The sequence below is a fragment of the Dama dama genome, chromosome 12, assembly GCF_033118175.1.
Source record: "Dama dama isolate Ldn47 chromosome 12, ASM3311817v1, whole genome shotgun sequence".
Taxonomy (NCBI): domain Eukaryota; kingdom Metazoa; phylum Chordata; class Mammalia; order Artiodactyla; family Cervidae; genus Dama; species Dama dama.
In genome coordinates this window covers 40,150,104-40,169,327 of record NC_083692.1, presented here as the reverse complement: position 1 = coordinate 40,169,327, position 19,224 = coordinate 40,150,104, and the positions used below count along the sequence as shown (strand labels likewise).

At 40.4% G+C, this 19,224-nt stretch overlaps 1 protein-coding gene across 9 annotated transcripts in view; it reads right to left on the bottom strand.

The window, feature by feature from the left end:
* Positions 1 to 1,822: 1,822 nt before the first annotated feature.
* SEMA6D (semaphorin 6D) overlaps positions 1,823 to 19,224 on the bottom strand; it is a 57,760-nt gene continuing 40,358 nt past the window's right edge. For 4 of the 9 annotated variants that reach the window (XM_061157069.1, XM_061157071.1, XM_061157068.1 and 1 more), the window contains 18 exons: positions 16,998 to 17,160; positions 16,493 to 16,604; positions 15,873 to 15,933; positions 15,707 to 15,769; positions 15,497 to 15,598; positions 15,173 to 15,263; positions 14,158 to 14,277; positions 13,389 to 13,477; positions 12,444 to 12,661; positions 12,213 to 12,344; positions 11,743 to 11,898; positions 11,479 to 11,652; positions 10,035 to 10,175; positions 9,863 to 9,940; positions 9,336 to 9,397; positions 8,919 to 8,975; positions 7,278 to 7,445; positions 1,823 to 5,550 (listed from right to left, as the gene is read on the bottom strand). In XM_061157069.1, the coding sequence (XP_061013052.1) occupies positions 4,262 to 5,550; positions 7,278 to 7,445; positions 8,919 to 8,975; positions 9,336 to 9,397; positions 9,863 to 9,940; positions 10,035 to 10,175; positions 11,479 to 11,652; positions 11,743 to 11,898; positions 12,213 to 12,344; positions 12,444 to 12,661; positions 13,389 to 13,477; positions 14,158 to 14,277; positions 15,173 to 15,263; positions 15,497 to 15,598; positions 15,707 to 15,769; positions 15,873 to 15,933; positions 16,493 to 16,604; positions 16,998 to 17,106 (3,222 nt within the window). In that variant the 5' untranslated portion in view covers positions 17,107 to 17,160 and the 3' untranslated portion in view covers positions 1,823 to 4,261. Of the gene's footprint in view, positions 5,551 to 7,277; positions 7,446 to 8,918; positions 8,976 to 9,335; positions 9,398 to 9,862; positions 9,941 to 10,034; positions 10,176 to 11,474; positions 11,653 to 11,742; positions 11,899 to 12,212; positions 12,345 to 12,443; positions 12,662 to 13,388; positions 13,478 to 14,157; positions 14,278 to 15,172; positions 15,264 to 15,496; positions 15,599 to 15,706; positions 15,770 to 15,872; positions 15,934 to 16,492; positions 16,605 to 16,997; positions 17,161 to 19,224 lie in introns of those variants that run through there. The other 5 variants (XM_061157072.1, XM_061157073.1, XM_061157074.1 and 2 more) reach the window with 5 other exon arrangements.

The following is a 19,224-nucleotide window of genomic DNA, read 5'->3' as shown; positions in this document are numbered from 1 at the left end:
CCTTATTGTCTCTTCCTTCATTCGTTTTTTTAAATCCAATGACAGCAGCTACTAACTCATGCATGCTAAGAGAATCAAATGGAATCATGATTTCACCTCCCATTTTAATACTTGAGGAACATATATCTTACTACAGTCTTATTCAATTGAAATGATGGAACTGAGAAACATTTTATACCAAACAGCAAGAAATATTCATAGGAACCTGATTTACCAGTTATAATTTTAGACTAAAATGATATTACAAATTTCATGTGAGAATACAAATCACGAATTTTAAAAATGCCTGTTGAATTCTTTGACATACATCACAGCTATATCCTCTTTGACCAACCTCCTAGAGCAATGTAAATAAACAGAAATAAACAAGTGGGACCTAATTAAACTTAAAAGCTTTTGCATAGCATAAGAAACTATAAACAAGATGAAAAATCAACCCTCAGAATGAGAGAAAACAATTGCAAATGAAACAACTGACAAAGGATTAATCTCCAAAATATACAAGCAACTCATGCAGCTCAATACCAGAAAAACAAACAACGCAATCAAAAAGTAGGCAGAAGACCTAAACAGACATTTCTCCGAAGACATATGGGATGGCCAGAAAACACATGAAAAGATGCTCAACATTGCTCATTATTAGAGAAATGCAAATCAAAACTACAATGAGATATCACCTCACACTAGTCAGAATGGCCATCATCAAAAAATCTACAAACATAAACGTTGGAGAGGGTGTCGAGAAAAAGGAACCCTCTTGCACTGTTGGTGGGAATGTAAACTGATATAGCCACTACGGAGAACAGGATGGAGACAGACTCCTTAAAAAACTAGGAATAAAACTGTCATATGACCCAGCAATCCCACTACTGTTCTTATACCCTGAGAAAGCCATAACTGAAAAACACATGTACCCCAATGTTCATTGCAGCAATATTTACAATAGCTAGGACATGGGAGAAACTGAGATGAATGAATAAAAAAGATTGAAGTTTGGTACATATATACTATGGAATATTACTTAGCCATAAAAAGGAATGCACTTGAGTCAGTTCTAGTGAGGTGGATGAACCTAGAGCCTGTTATACAAAGTGAAGTTAAGAGAAAAACAAGTAACATATTGACACATACATATGGAAGCTAGAAAAATGGTACTGATGAACCGATCTACAGGGCAGGACACAGAGAACAGATGCAGACACAGAACACAGATGCAGACACAGAGAACAGATTTTGGACACTGCAGGGGAAGGAGAGGGTGGGAAAAACTAAGAGAGTAGCACTGGAACATTTACATTATCATATGTAAAACAGATAGCTTATGGGAAGTTGCTGGGTAATAAAACAGGGAGCTCAACGAGGTACTCTGTGGCAAGTTCTGGAGGGGGGTGGGGGGAGGTTTGAGAGGGAGAGGATATATGTATACTTATGCTGATTCACATTGTTGTATGGCAGAAGCCAACACAATATTGTAAAGCAATTGTCCTCTGATTAAAAATAAATTTTCTAAAGAAGTTTAAAAAAAACCTGTTGAACTAGCAATACGTGGACAAGTTGAGCCACTGGGATGTTGGCCTGAAGAATCTGACTGTTAAATAATACAGTTCACCTGATTTTCTGTAGTGTACATTTTTCAGGGGCTCTGATGATCAGTATTGGCCTCCAAGAAGAGCAATGTGTTATAACCATGACTTGGTGGCAAGTATTCTAGGTAAGAATATTTTGGTATATTTTAAAAGAAGCTCTCACTGGTGTTGACTGACTTAAGGATATTTAAAAATATGACACCTTATAAACCTCTTCCACATCTAGAGGCAGAATATAATGATTTGTATATTTTATTTTGACTTTACATGCGGTGTTAAAAACCCAAAGTACATATTATTTACACATCCACAATACAAGTTTACAAGATATCTATACATGTTAAAGTACTCTATAAAACAGTATAGAGCCACTTCACTTTAGGGTTACTTTTTATGCCGTACCATTAAAAAAGATACAATCTGTGTTTACCTTTGCACAAATGAATAAAGCATTTAAAAATTAAATTAACAGGATAGAGACTAGATTTTATGTTAGAAATCTCAACATAAATACTGATAGAACTCACATTACAAACTACAAGGCAGCACAATGTTACAAAATGTTATCCGGGTTCACATACAGTTACTGTTCCATTTTCCGCACGCCGGGATTAATATTGGCAGGGTGAATTCAAACAGGTTTGTCGGCGGTGGACTGAGTAGTGTTTATCGTTGGTTGGTTTAATTTATTATCAATCTGTAATATTTTAGTTTCAATGCTGACGTGTTGCAAAAACAGAAGTTTTAGCTTTTGAGCTTCCAGAGACCTCAGGGAATCATGTTCTTTATAAAACAATATTCTCAAAGAAAAAGAATAACTGCATCCGTATTCTACATTCTGTATAAAAATTCTCTGGTCTTTTGCAACCCATCCTCCCCCAAGTAATAGATATTATCACAGGAAATCTGTTGAACTTATTTGTCTGACTAAGTCTGGAGCATTCCTCTGCCTTGATACTTTCTAGATGAGGTTCAATAAACCGTGGTGTGCAGCATATTAACTGAAACAGTCGTCAGGGTTGCACATCATCAACTGTAAGTGGCTTCTGCAAAACTACGAATAAATGACTCTATATGGTTTCTGCAGGTGTCACATTACCCGGGAAACCTCATTTGACTTCACATTATCACTGATTCATCCTTAGTGAAAGCAGGAGTGGAATGTTTATCATGGCAAAGGATGTAATGCGGCTATCTGGATGGATTGTTTTACAGTTAATTGTTCTAGGCTGTTGTTACGATTTTTTTGAAAAGTCTTTTCAGGTGCTGGTTGAAAAACATGTACAACTGGCACTCGGTAAATGATGTGCTATACTGAAAACACTTGACATTATTTGAGTACTTCTATCATTTTCATGAATAAGGCACAAAATGCACAGATTCAGGTAAACTCACATGTAATATTTACAGTATACTGTCGTTACCTGCATGACTTAGGAGAAAATTCTCACATCACACAACATAGACAACATGATTGCACCACTGTTAGGTTTTCATAGACTGTTTCTGTTAAGCCAATTAAGACCCTCTCACATTCCCTTCTTTTGTCTTCTGTTTTGTGTGTGTTGTGTGGTTCTTTTTTTTTTTTTTCCCCCATCTTGGGGTTAGAGGGGAGTTAAAACAAGAGGAATTTTACCACAGGGGAGAAACCAAACACAATAAAAATAAAACCTTGTTAGCGTGTCCAAGGTTAACAGAGTCATTGGGGCCTGGATTCACAGTGGACTGGTGAATTTTACTACTGAAACTGGTGGATAAATCAAGGATACCGCTTAACATCTCTATCTCCTTAAGCTGGCAAGACTGTAATAGAAGTTTCAGTGAATAGCAGCACAAAATTACTTAGTACTCTTACATTCTGGCATTGGGTAACATGGAAGTCGAATTAATCATTTTGACTGTCAAAATCAGCCTTGGTTTTCTTTCTCAAAGCTGAACCCAATGGACTGCTGTGGGAAGAAATTATTGTCTCTTGTTCAGTCATGCACGATGTAAACAACTCCATAGCACAAAAAGATGCAATGGGCACCTAAACAAATGCTAGTGTGGACAGAACACACACACACTCACACACACTCACACACACACACATACATGCACACGCAACACAGTTCCTTGGTGGCATGGAAAAAAATGCCACACATGAAAAAGATGCTACAGTTTGGGTCAAAGACTGAATTTTTAGCAAATTGTTTGGTAATCTACAAGTTCATTTCTTTGAGACATTACCATTGTTTTTTTTTTTTTTTTTGACATTTGTGCAAGAGGCAAGGTGAATGCATACATATTAAAATGTTCACATTTAATGGGAAGACCACACAAAATGGCAGTCTAAGTTGAACCCATTTTCAAGTATTTGCTCACAGACAGATTCTTCTGAGCACTGTATCAGCTCTTTATACTGGTTACAGGTAGCCCCTCAGAGCCACATCTCTTTAGCTTCAAACAAAAGAAATGGAATGACCAGCACCTTCCTTTGTTTTCAGGCAAGTACACAGAAGCCTTGCTGCAGTAGCTACATGTGGCAAGTTCTGATGTTGCCAAAGTTAGGAAGAGTTTCTTTGGCCACTTGGTTCTCTTGAAATACAAGCGAGTCTCTTAAGGTACCCTTACCATATCATCCTCTCAACAACACAGACAGGATAAAGCCACATGAGGAAGGGCAGACTTGAGGCCTAGTAAGTGTATTTGTTCAGTGGTCTGACAGAGGTGGTTTGAGGAACAAATGAAGGCTTTGGTGGCACGTCAGGTTTTAAGGACGGTGTCCTCTTTAGTCCCGTCCGGGGAAGGGTGCCATTACTGGTGTAGCTGCTCTGTCTGGAGAGGGAAGGCTGTAGGTGAACACTCACTGGTGCTCCCTGAATATAGTCCACCTTTGCCCCTGCAGGGGTGGGCATGTACCCCCCACGGTTCATACTAGGCTGTCTAGATAACAAAACACCATTTGGTGAACTTAAGTTTTTAGGCATAGCCGATATAGAGTGCCTCTGGGAGGAATTTTTATGATAACCCCTCTGTCTTTCCAAAGAAGTCATCGGAACTCCAGGAGTGGTGGGAACATCCACTCGCTTGGTTGGGCTATTTCTGGGAAGAGTTGAGGGAGGAGAGTAGAGAGATGCTTCGCGGTTAGGGACCTTGGGCGGGACCTCAGACATAGGTCCCACGGGATCCAGCATTAGGGTCTGGTGGGCCATCTGGATGTCTCCCATGATGGCTTTGGGGTTACTATTTGGGTCATTTAGATGCTTCAGGAGATCATTGAGGGTATTTCTGGAATCCACAGAACGCCGGTGATCTCTTTTACTGGATGACTTTGTAAGAGGGTGGTCAATGTTTTGAAGCTTCTTTTCAGCTTTGTGAGCATTGGAGTTTGAGAAAGAAGTGTTATAGTCATGGGTAGCATTAGGAAGAACAATGGCACTGGGGATATGCCCGTGACTTAGTGGGGAATGTGGTGGAGGACTAGAAGGAAAGAACTGAGGGGTTTCTTTCCTCGAAGCTCCATGGCCATGGGCCTTTTCTGAGTGGCTCTTCATGGCCTGCAGGGTCTTCTGGTGAAGCACGGGTGTAGACTCAGGTGTGGGGAGAGCAGCCAGCTCTGGAGGTTGGCCTCGATGGTCCATGACCATGGATTTTGTATCTCCATTGGGTGGCAGCTCTTTCCGACTGGTCAGCAGGTTACTATATAATTTGGGAGAATCGATATTCTGTTGATATTCCTTGACTGGGCTGTCAAAGAGACCATTCAGCTTGGCAAAACTTCCACTGGAGTCTGTGCATGACTGGGCAGATTCTGCATCTTTATGGATCTTTCTGTTTTTCCGAACAAACATGTCACGGTAACAGTAGACTGCCACACCTGCAATGAATGCACCCAAGACAAAAGCTGCAAAGACACAGGTGATGAGGACATTCATGTGGACCATCTGGTTGGACTCTCCAGACTGGACTTCCCATCGTACACCTGCAACAGACACACAGGAAAACAGTCTAAGTGAGGAGCTTCTTTAAAACAGTATTAGCCAGCAAATGGCTGGCCTTGAATCAACACTACCTTCACATGGTCCATATGCTTATCTTGGAGAGTGAGGTGGACTCCCAAATCACATATTTTTTTCTTTAATCATAATAGGGTCCCCAGAGACACTTACAATTGCTACAAATAAAGGATAACTCTTCCATTGATCTGTATTATGTATTAGTCTTTTTCCCTTCCAATCCCTCTTAAATAGTTGTTATATAACATACAAAATTTTAAGCATTTCTATCCAAAAATTAGGGCTAGAAATTATATATGTTCTAACTGGCCCATTTAAAATTCATAAAATGTTTTTCTTTCTCATGATTTTCTCTTAATTCATAAATCAGGATTAAAGGGCAGCTACTGGGATTAGGGAAATGTATGAATCTGTATATATACATATTTTGCTAAAATAATTATGCTAATATAATTATGCTCTTCTTAATTAGCATGAAACTACATAGTTTGTTTACAAACTAAAAGCATCTGCTTAGTCATTGTTAGCTACAAATACAACCTTTCCTGTTTGCTTTTTTTTTTCATTCCATCTTGGAGTGAAGCACTCTTGAATTGTCTGCTATGAAAAAAATCCAGACAGTCTAAGGAAGTATACTACGTGTTAGAGTTAAATGATATTATCCAATTGTTTTGAGATATTTTAGGAAATATTTAAATTAGACTGGAAGAAGAAGAGTGAATTAGTTTGTAATTATTTTTTTTTTAATGCAACCACAGACATCTAGATATGTTAGTGTAAGAGGTATCCAAGTCTGTTACATGCTATAAACACAGCTATCCCAGAATAAGGTAAGTCAGAGTGAATTGAAGATTCTGTTGCTCTAGGTTAGTACTAAGGCCTTCAAACATTTTTAATCAATGTTGAGGGCAATGGAATTCAGTGGTAATGTGAAAGACAAAGAAAAGTAGAAACGGAATCATGAAAGAAAATAAAAGAGGAAGAATGATTATAAAATTGTTTACAATGAAAACATAAAAATCCAAAATCAACAGACGTAAATCATAAATGACAATGCACTGCCATAAAAACTGGTTGGAAACCTGATACCACAGTTTAGTAAGCACTAAAGAATAGATTCCCACCCCCACCCCCCCCAGAGTCTTAGATCTAATAAGGTAATTCAACAGGCAGCTATTTGATAACTGCTTCTATTATGGGCCGAAAATGATAGTTCTGGACAAGGGCTCTGTTATGTTTTATTGCTTGTGGTATTCAAACAACTTGGTGCCTGACATACATCAGTACTTCTCAGATCACATTATAAACAGGAGCTAAACAAAAGACTGGGAAAGGATCCTAAAAAAAACAGCCAGTATCAGGATATTTGCAATTAATGAGTTTTGTTTTGGGATGTTGCCCGGGTGTCCCTCGGCATTTTCTGATATCCAGCAGGGTCCAGCTTCTTCAGACAGAAGCCAACATGGATTAGGTTGTCTGAGTGGCTGTTTCACCAACCCTTTCAGCTTTCCACCTCTGTCGCTGTTAAGGAATGCACTCCACGTAACCACAGAAAACCGGAGTGACCGTGGCCAGTGGAGGCGGTGATAATAGCAGAGGTGGCTCCGTCTGGGTTCACCTCCATCCATTCCTCAGAGATATTAGGAATCAGGTTTCCACTCAGTGAGAGATGAGTTCCCTGGTGAGGCCTTACCCTTTGGGATACCTGAAAAAGGATCAGTAAAATCAGAAGTGTTTGGGTCATCTTGAACTACAAATTTCCGGGAGCTGGTCAGTTTAGGTCTCCAGGTATCAATCACTTTAGGTGTAATTTCTGGGATACTTGCCATTGTGGTAACAGAAGATGAAGATACCTCCATGTCTGTGGTGGCAAACAGATTTTTATTAACATGGGTAGTGTCAGCCCATTGTTTCTGATTGGGTTGTTGTATTTTCAAGTAAAGTTTAAGCAAATTTTATGAGAAAGCCTGTTTGAGGATTTCATCAAAACACACCTAAGGAGATTACACCAAATCCCTTTCTTTCAAGGGAAAAATAAAAACTAAAAATTAATCATAAAGACACATTAAGCAGATTTCAAACTTGAAGACACTCAAAATACTCCTACTGAAACCTCTGGGGTGATTAATGACACTCATGGAAAAGGTAATATGAATCCCAAAGACTGTGATTTCCTCATCTTTCTGTGGGACGGCATCATTTCATTTCTTTTTTGCGCATTTTTAAAAAATAATTTTTATTGATGGTTGGAAGCTATATATCTTTCACTGGGGAACCTAGAGTGTAACTTCATCAGAAAACACCTGGTTGGTTCTGCATAAACACTCGATTTTGGACTTGACAAACAGGCTGTCCTGCTTTCGCACAGACCTCCCCCCCATCTGTGATTACTGACTGCACTGAAGGCCTACTGTCCATGGGGAAGCACTGAAGCTTTCCAGAATGCCCAGGGAGTTTTTTTTTCCCCAAAGAGTAAGAAGCAACTCATGCGCAAGAAATGGCATTTATGAGTTAAGGATGTTCTGATACATAGGATCTACCATCCTTTTCTCCCTTCTGAGGAATGAAACTGCTAGTGAATTTTAGAACCAGCGATAGGATCGGGAGTAACTTAACTCTTAGGGTGTCTATTACTGAGTTCTGCCAAGCAGATTTTCCATCAAAATGGAAGCATATGATTTTAGGTGAAAACTCCAGAGACCCAAATTCAGACTGGTGCAACGGTCACAGATAAAGACTCCAGAACAGATGAAGACAAAGCGGGGCGGGGAGGCACAGGGAACCCAGTGAACATCTTAATACATCAGAAACCAGCTTCATTCGATGGGAACCTTTTTCACACCACTGAGATCACAACATTCAAAGGTTCCAGGGATTACCACAAACCATTCCAAAAAAGATCTCTAAAATTTATAAATACACATTTTGGGGAAATGTGTATTTGCATACTAGGTCTTAGGAAAGGTGAGGAGAGAAGGGGGAAATAATGAAGTTCTGCCATCCATTAAAAATAGATGGCCGCAGGGAACATTCACGATGCACGGGGTGAGAGAAGAAAGCTCAGGTGGACGGGCGTGCAGCTGAAATGCAGCCTACGTTAATCCATTGGGTTTTTCTTAAAGGATGTGCCTTGGTCAATGATGGACTGTTAACATGCTACACAAGGTGAAGTGCTGAGTAAGAAAAAGTCTTTGGGACCATCAGAGGGTTAATGAGTCAAAGCACAAAAATGAGGGGCTGCCAAACTGCGCAAAAGGAGGGGAGAAGGGGCTGAAAATGCTTAACTGAAGGAAAGAAAAGGTTTGTTAATTCAAAAAAATGAAAAAAAACTAACCAGATGTTGGACCGCCAAATATTTTGTAATCTGGTGTAGCTGAAGTAGGCAAAATTTCTAAAAGAATTAAAGGAACAAGTAATCAGTACGAAGTAACCAAAAGAAAGCAAAAATTTAAGAATTCCAGTTAACTCAAGAAGTCAAAAGAAAGGACTATAAATTAAAAAATGAACCTAGTGGTTAGACTACCTTTCTCTAGATTTCCTATAGAATTGTAAATGGTGAAGGAAAAAAAAAAAAGTAAGATTCTTCTCTAACTTATCCCCATGATCAAACAGCTCAGCTTTTGCGAAGTTCAAGTTAAATGCTAGGTGGCATGTGTCCTCAGTCATTATAAAAGGCTGATTGTAAAATAATGTTCACGTGCAAATGTGGTCCAAAAGAAGCGCCAGGAGGGAAAGGAAGATTCGGTCTTACCGTGGCAGTCCCCTAGATGGGCCGTGTTGCCATATTCTGTGTCCTGTTCAAATCCTCCAGTGCTGTGGTTATGGAAAGCAAAGAAGTCTTCAGTTAACAGCCTTCATAGGAACACAAGTGACAACCAGAGCAGAACCAAGAACACAGACAGATTAGTAAGAATGAGCAGAGAAAGAAAAATGGACATTTCAACATAGCTTGCTAAGATGAATATTTGTATTCAACATTTGGTAACTAGAGTGTTTAAGAGAGCAAAAGAGAATAGTTTTCTTTCTCACCATCCATCCCTTTCCCTTAAGTATTATACTGTCTACAATCTCCTTTCCCTGTCATAGCTCCAGATTTTGTTTTTCCTTCTCCCATACAACAACAACAAGAACAAAACAGAAAAAAGGAAAGAAAGAAAGAAAAGAAAAAATCAAAGTAGTGTTATTGGAATTTTTCTAAAATTCCTAGTTTTAGAGTCCCTGGAGAAGACAGAAGCACATCTGGAGAAGATCTCTGTTAATGTGACAAAGTGTACTTACAGCATCGCTGGGCTCACTCGACCACAGGCCCCTTGGCTTAACCAGCCACAGTATGGGTCTCGAGATGCAATACAAGACCTGTATGCAACCAGACAGAGGTAACCTGAATTTTCTCATTATCAAAGGTCATGATCCTGAAAAACCCAGGGTAAGGAAAGAAACATCAGCTTACTTTTTACATGATCCATAACGCTCACAGCGACTGAGGGGGATGCGGATAACGCAGCTAGAGAACGCCACATATAAAGCATGATGGTCTTTATCCAACTGTAATGAGATGACCTTTCTGTCCTCTTCATTTTCAGCATTGCACCTATATTGTGGGAGACATTTTCAAGACAGATGTTTAGTAAGTCAAGAGCTACAGGAACTATATGAGGCAAGTGAGGTTTGGTTTTTGCAACTACTGAGAGCTGGGGAGGTGTTAAGGAATACTCTCAGTAGCAAACGAGGCAATATGCAGTTTAGGATGTAATAATTATGTGATTCATCTTCTACTGCTTTGCATGGTTAGTTAAATTTCAGGCTGGACAAAGGGTTGTTTAAAGATTGGCTTCCTGTTCTGATGATGGAAGGGAACTGCATTTGTGAAGAGCAAGTTAGGCTACAGGGAAGAAAAAGGATAATGTTCTAATGCATTTTAATATTCCTGGGCTAGATATTTCTAGATCTCTTCTTAGTCTTCTTTGCTCCATTACTCTCATCTATCTCACTTGTTTTAATGGTTCACGTAATTTTTTATATCAGTGGTTGCAAGAATTATGGGGTATGTGTGTGTGTGTCTATGTGCAACCAGCTGTAGCATAGTTCCGGATGCAGCATCCTGAAATAGATCCATAAGGTAAGAGGGGTGGGGAAAATATTTTCATTTTCCATAGGTGACAAACAAGGGCTGAATTATTTTTAAATATATCACTGTCCACCCTCCAAACCCTAAGAGACTCAGGAAAACACCAAATCCGGGTTTTCACTTCAGTGAGAAAAACAAACCAACCATAATACTAATAAGCCAAACCACTACTAATTTGAGGCTTCCCTGGTGGCTCAATCAGTAAAGAATCCACCTGCAAAGCAGGAGACCTGGGTTTCATCCCTGAGTTGCAAAGATCCTCTGAGAAGGAAATGGCAACCCACTCCAGTACTCTTGTTAGGGAAATTCCATGGACAGAGGAGGCTGGTGGGCTACAGTCAATAGGGTCACAAGAGTGGGACATGATTTAGCGACTGCTGCTGCTGCTAAGTTGCTTCAGTCATCTCCGACTCTGTGCGACCCCATAGACGGCAGCCCACCAGGCTCCCCTGTCCCTGGGATTCTCCAGGCAAGAACACTGGAGTGGGTTGCCATTTCCTTCTCCAATGCATGGAAGTGAAAAGTGAAAGTGAAGTCGCTCAGTCATCTCCGACTCTTCCTGACCCCATGGACTGCAGCCTACTATGCTCCTCCATCCATGGGATTTTCCAGGCAAGAGTACTGGAGTGGGTTGCCATTGCCTTCTCCGGATTTAGCTTCTAACCACCCCCATTTCTACCACTGCTAACATAGAGGGCTGAAAGGAAATGACTAGATGAAATAGACACTGGAAGTCCCGAAAAGCGTTCCGGTATAATACACCTACTTTGCATGGTTGTACGCTTCAATCTCTTCCAGTAACACGCTGTCATTCAAAGAGAAAGGGCTGGTCTTCGCCAAAACTTTAAGCACCACGCCAGCTTCTGAGCCAACAAAGATGACTGTGTAGTTCTGGTGGGGTCCGGCAGAATGGTCGATGGCGATGGCCGTCAGTCTGTACCTGCCAGAGGAGGTGAATCGGGTTAGAGAGGGGGCCAGCAGGAAGGGGGACTACTGAATGGGGCGGGCCTGCGTGTCTGCCCAATCTTACCTGATCCGAGTCTTTGTGAACCACGGCTCGTCAGCGATGGGTGGGACGGCCGAGTCCATCAGGGGGTGGGATTTGATGAATGACAGGGTTTCATCCGGGAAATCGATGGAGGTTTTATAAGCTTCGGCAAGACCGTGCTTTGCACAACAGCCAGGCCTGAAAGGAAAATAGTGTGTTTTCCCCGCCTCACAATTTGTATCTAGGGAAAAGGTGTCTATTCTGGAAGAAAACATCAAGAGAGGAAGGAGAGTGAGCCAAACCCTCTGGGTAACGTTATTTCCACGAACTCTGTGGGCTTCCCACATTCAGGCTCTCAGTGATAGTCACTGAGCTTCTATCTGCAGGGCCGCAACAGGGACACCCTTCTGGAGAGGGAGGCGGGCCCAGCTGCTCTCTGAGGATGCATGCTTCCAGTGACCAGAGGGCTTTGTTAAGGACAGAAATCCTTTCCGTCTTTGTTGCTTTCCTACCTTGGCTTTGGTACTTTGTCTTCCGGGACCGCTGTCCAAACGGAATCTGGAGTTTTCTGTTCTTTAAACCGTCCTTTGAATACTTTTTCAATGTCATCCATGCTAAACGCGCAGACTGCAGAACCAGGAATGCTGGAAAAGAGGCGCCGCATCAGGGCACAGCAGACCTATTCTGGGTTCCCACAAACAAGCCACAGAGTGCCTTCCGAAGTGCTGGGGGTTGGTTCTCACCTGTTGAGCTGTGTGGTAAACACCCCTACCACCGTGGGAATGCCATTGATTTGTATTATGTCTGTAATAGACTGCAGAACATCAAAGTAGAAAAAGGAATCTCCAGGGACGGAACAGTTAAGCCGAGCCTTCAGAAACGAAGTCCAGTGTTTCTCCAGGACCCGCTGGGAGCCACCCATGTCGTTTTTACATATGCGGGCCACACGGGAATAGACAGCCTGCCCAGGGGACAAAAGCAAGGCAACAGGATCATGAGCATGGAGGGAGAACAGGAACAAAAAGCTGCCAGATAAGGGAGGGAGAAAAAATGATAAAAGATACATGTGGTCCAAAAGACTCCGGCAGCCTTCCCTCTAGGGATCTGTAGAGTAAGAATGTAAACTATATTTACCTGTGAGAAAAACAAAAAAGGAGGGCCATATTCTTGTTCTACCAAACAAGCTCCCTAAGAAGTGAGCCACTGAACTGCCTGGCTGGATGGCAACCATTCCCATACTTCATTCCCCACTTAGCTTCTCATATTGTTAACGAAACGCACCATCCTTAAACCTGGCATAGAAGGGGATGCAATATTTTAGAATCTTACGGTCTTGGACTGAAGTACTCGACAATGAACAGGGGCCCTTACTTTTCATCCTGCCTTTGACACTAAGAAAGAACAGCTATCAACAGATTTCTAAAGAGTTAAAGAAGCATCCACAGCTCAAGGGTGCCTGCAGCACATTCTCTGTAGTAACAGGAAAAAATAAATAAAACCTTCTCAAGGTCCAAGGATGCTGTTCCCACTCTGGCCATTGTTCAGTTATTTCCCAGCAACTATTCTCTTGCTAAGCAACACAACTCTCTGCACTTGGCCCTAAATGCACTAAGTGTTGGAAAGCATGCAAAAACCCTACCAAGGTGGGCTCAATTCCATGCAATACGAGTGCACAATCATATACTTGCCTTGCCTAAGTTATTATGTTCTACAGCAATTTCTCTAAAGAAGAAATAGACGTAGTTTCCATATTCTATGGCATGCAGGAAGTGTGGCTCTGAAAGAAAAAGTGAAAACAAACTGGTTCCTAAAGGGTAATTCAATTAGCATCATATCCCGACTGCTAGGCATGACTGACAGACATCACACTGCTACTTTCAAGCCAAGAACTTTGATATGCCACTGAGTTTCAGGAGTCCCATTAGGTATGTTGAAGCTTTAGGGAACCCAGAGTCTTTAATGTTAGCTAATGGACTAGAAAAAGCCTACAGGGAACTGAACTACCGCAAAGGTCTTTGTTTCACCAGATTTATTCATTAACCTATTTAGCTAGTAAAGGAAATTTCTTATGTTGAAAATTAAAAATCTTGATTTCTAGACCCCAAAGAACAAAATAACTCTGAAGATATGAACTAACTTTCCCAGGGTTAAACTTTCCGGGATATTTAGAAGGAAGTGGGCAAGGAGTAGTGCATGCATTTAGAGTTAGGCAAATGGTACACAGAATGGTGATTTATTTTTTTTTTTTTTGAGGTCACCTGAGATAGAAATCTACTTTCTAGACATAGCTACTGGTCTCCTTATTTCCCACTAATGCAGCCAATCAAGGCAGCTTGTACTGGGCTCTAAATTAACAATATAAAGTCATGCACTGAACTTTCCAATGCCAGGGCTCCTGTTCCCAGGGACCCATCCTGCCACCCTTGGCGATCTCACAATACTGCTCTTCAAAGATACCTTTGATCCATTTGGAATCATATTTAATTGTACGAAGAGCAGATCCATCACCCATGCTTCGATAAATAACAGCATCACTGGCCAGGAAGTCAGCCACCGTGGCAGAATACAGCTTCCCATCTGAAACCAAGGTTATAATTTCAATAAAAACAGCCACAGTTATCAGAAATGTGTTACCTTATGTGTGTGCTAAGTCACTTCAGTTGTGTCCAACTCCTTGCAGCCTTATGAACTACAGCCTGCCAGGCTCCTCTGTCCATAGGATTCTCTAGGCAAGAATACTGGAATGGGTGGCCATGCTCTCCTCAGGGGATCTTCTCAACCCAGGGACCGAATCCACATCTCCTTTGTCTCTTGCATTGGCAGGCTGGTTCTTTACTACCAGCGCCACCTAGGAAGCCCATGTTATCCCATGTAGTGTGTTATATCCTTTGGAGTGTTTTCACTGACATCATTGCTATATATACAAATAAATCTAAAACCTGATGTTCATAATCAGCTTGTGACAGGTTGACCTGTATTATTTAAGTTTATGGATGAGAACTTGGAACACCAAAAGTTAAGCGACTTATTCAAAAAATGCTTCCCTGGTGGCTCAGATGGTTAAAGAATGTGCTTGCAATGCAGGAGATCCAGATTTGATCCCTGGGTTGGGAAGATTCTCCTGGAAAAGGGAATGGCTCCAGTATTCTTGCCTGGAGAAATCCATCGACAGAGGAGCCTGGCAGGCTACAGTCCATGGGGTAGCAAAGAGTCAGACACGACTGAGTGACTAACACTTTCACTTTCAGCTTATTCAGGGTCACTGGCCTAACAACAGAGCCAAGTGTCAGAATACCTATAATATGCTCACTTATAATTCCTCTTTTTTGAAAAATCTGTTCATAGCTTTTAGTCTTTGAAACACCCATTTCAAGGTAGCTATTCTAGTTATGAGCTTTTTCCCTTCCTTTAAATTCCTCTTGCACCTTCAATGTCATTAATCATTTATATTCATTACACTAAAGAATCTTACCAGCAAAAAGGGCAACATTAGTTTGTCTGGCATCAAATGGGCATCTTGCCAGGCCACTAATTTCTTCTCCATCATACTCTAAGGTATTCAACTACAAAAGAAAAATAAATAGCTAGTGTCACATCTGTTCAATGTACATGTTTGAAGGCAATACTGCTTTATTTGTACTGAAATTCTATGGGAAGAATTCTGTCTTTATCCTTTCATAGTGTTAGAGATAAAACAAATTACTGGATTTACAGAAGAAAGGATTCGACGCTAACACCATACCAGTAGAGGAAGAAGAATTGATTAAAAACAGCACATTGTATAAAATATACTTACCTTATAGTATCTACACATGGGATTAAATGCATTGGTGCCACAAACAAAAACCATCTCATCGTTTCTTGGAACAAATACTTTAATAAAGTTGTGGCATTCATCCTAAAGAAAGTAACAATGACACTACCATTAGACATTCCATATGCCTACATCGTGGGCTAAAGCCACCATACAGACTCAATCTAGTGAGCATATATTTGTTTTACTTACTTTATGCTTCCCTTTCATAGCACAGTTTTCTCGATCCTGTTGTCTTGACCGCCATGTCAGTTTCTGTATCAACCAAGCAAAACCAATATTTTAAATATTGAAGGGAGAGGGACATTACCCAAGTTCTGAGGGAATGCAAATAAATTTGCCAACTACAGATGCTCACCTTGTTTGGTATTACTTCTGTTTTGGGGATTTCATTTAAGTTTACTGTATAAACTTGATCCCTGTTGGAAACAAGGCAGTAAGTCATATCATGTGAATACATAAAAATGTTAAGCTGCTTCTTATTTTATTTTTACAGAGCTGCTTTTATTGTGTTTCAGAGATCATTTGGATTTTCTCTGTCTCCAACAAAGTCAACAGAGTACTTTTTCATTAGTGAGATACTTTTATATATCACTGTGGTTAGGGAGCGAAGAAAGTCCTTTTCTTCAGGTATGGGTCAAACCACTACTCAGTATTAGCATAGACATACTTTTAATATTTGCTTGAATAATTCCAAGTTAAAAAAAGACTAAAGAAAAATTTTTTTTTTCTCCTGCTGCTTTAGGAATAAAGAGTGGTGTCTGATTTCTTGACGGTAGTAATAAAATAGGACTGCTGAAGGCTTTTGCTGTATTTTGTTCCTGGTACACAGTGCTGACTCTTCTCAAGTGAATATTTTTGGCTACTTGCAATTTTTGATCACAATCACATATTAGTTTTTCATGAACTAGACACATTAATGCAAGCACCACAAGAGAAAAGACTTTTAATCTAATAAACCAACGAGAGGAAAATTACCTGCCAGCAATATAAAGTGTGTCTCGAATTTTCAACATCAGCTGAAAGTCCAGCCTGTGCTGTGATTCATTGCCTGAAGGGCGTCCTCTAAAAACCGGATATTGCCTTGAATCTGCAAGTAAAAACGGGCTAAACCATCAGTCAGGATTACAGAGCTGAAGAATCGATATACAGCATTGATTAGCTGTATATACTAGTTGTAGAAGGGTTTTAACTAAATTCTTTTCTTAAGGTCTTGAATATGAATGAATAAGAGATGGTGAATATCACCAAATGGTCTTTTTCTTTTTAACTGAAAACATATAATCTATATATGGGTTACTTTAGAAAAGTGCCTAACTGAACTGTCCCATTTTCTTCAGACACTGGGAAATGATTATGGATAAGTGAGGATGTAAAACATTTTAAAGACATAAAATTCTCTTTCTAAAAATGAATATGCTTAGAATATCAAAACCCAAAAAACCCTTCCTTCTTAGAAACGCGTATTCTTTAGATTACTTACAGTGATAGTCCACAGTATTAAGGGGTTCATCATCTTCAGGAAAGCTGACTGCCCTCAACTGGGAAATCAGGAGCAGCAGCATATAGGCACAAGGCAGGAAGAACCTCATGGTTGGGCCAGGTGAAGGCAGAGCAGCCCCTCCTCAGAAATCCCACTCAGCTACCTGGAAAACAGAAATCATTTGGAAAGATCTCTTCTGTGATGAACGAGTTTTGTCATTTGTAATCACTTCGGTTTTCATCATGAGCTCTCTCCAACGTCCCCCTCCCACCAGAAAGGTGGCGGTGGTGGAGGAGATACCTCTGAAAACACAGGCCAAAGGCGACACTCTGCCAAGCCTGATGAAAGCATCTGGTGAGCATATTGAAGTCTTAGGCCCATTTGCAAGAGTTTCTGAGGTAACTACGTATGTCATCACAGCAAAATCACCAGAACCACAGACAGAAATGCTGGCTGCTGACTTGGCAAGAAGATGGGCAAAGTTGGGATTAGAATTTTAATTAAACGCCAATCTGCTTCCCTTCCCCCATCCCTGAAATAAATCCAGTACAGCTTGTCTCTGCCCTCCCCGCCCCCTAAAAATGCCCAAGCTGCCTCGAGAGTATCCAAGGAGCTGATGTGCCTGTAGCCCCTCTCAGCCCCTTAAGGCACTGCCAAATTCCCAGCATTATTCAAGCTACCCCCTAAATTCTTAAGTAGAACAGTTCCCTAAGCTTAGAAAGAACAGCATGAAAGCAATGACATGAATGACCTTAAATCAGGGTGAAAGAGAATGAAAAGAAATGAAATGATTTCACGATCAATCAATCAGGCAAAGCAGGGCAGGGATGACCAGCACAGCTGACACCAGGCCACTGGGGAAGTCTATATTTTTACATGAAAGCATTTGGACACAAACCAATACCCTGAGTATGCCTGTCCTCTTAGCTTTATTAAGCTTTAGGGCCATATGGGGCCTTAGAGACCATCTAGTCCAACCCCCTCATTTTTCAGATAAGAAAACTAAGGCCTGAAAAATTAAGGGACTCACTGAATTTCATGGAACTATTTAGGGCAAGATCGGAGAGTCCAGATTGACATCACCTGAGTCTCTATCCAGACGTTTTTCATCAAATTAGATAATGAAATGAAATGACTGGGTTTTTCTCCTTAGAGAATAGAGCACTACAAAAATAATCTTTGGGGGGTAATGAATATACTCATTATCTTTACTGAAGTGATATTTCACAGGTGTAGGCTTATGCTAAATTTTATCAAGTTGTACAGTTATATATGTGCAGCGTATTGCATGTCAGTATATGAACAAAGTTTATAGCATTAATTGTACATTATTATCTGCAACTTTTTAATAAAATTTTTAAATATTATTAATTAATTAAGAAAATAAACTAAGGCCCTGCTGGGACAATGGATATTTTTGTGAAATGGTAAAAGCTCTGCTTCGCAACAGTATCACCCCTTCCTTGACCAAAACTGTCACTTACTGCTACTATACTGTTAGTCTCAGTCTTATATATCTAAAAACTTTATCAGGGATCATAAGAATCACTTCAAATTCTTGGGGAGTTCAACCACTCAACTAATAGTTACTATATACCTCTTTCATCATGATCTTCTTTTTTTTTTGCTGTGCCACACAGCATGTGGGATCTCAGTTCCCCAACCAGGCATTGAATCCACACCCCGGCTAGAGTCTTAACAACTGGACTACCAGGGAAATCCCTTTAGTTTTTTTTTTGCTTCATCTTCTTAATGTCAAAAACATAGATGCACACACATGCATTCTATGTAACACTTTCAATATTTATCTTTTTAACTGAAGTAGAAGCCATGTATGTATATGCAACATTTGGAATCCTAGCTTTACAAAAGGAGAGAAAAATATTGCAGGACAATTTTTCTCAATGGACAACTAATCCAGTAGTAAGTTAACACATTTAAAATGTCCTGAAAATAGTCTGGTGGAATGGAACCTGCAGCATCATCATCTTGTACTTGAGTTGAAAGACGGTAGAACTTGGTGGTGATGGGATTTGGGCTTGAATGGAACTCCACCACCTACTGGCTTATCAACCTGGGAAAGGTTCTTCCATCTCTCTTAGCAATAGCTTATTTATAAGATGTGGATAATACCACCTTCTCCATTGGGTGAAAAAGAACTAAGTGGCTGACACCTACAGATTCTGAGCAAAGTTAATCCTCCTCTCTCATATCCTATAGGACACCA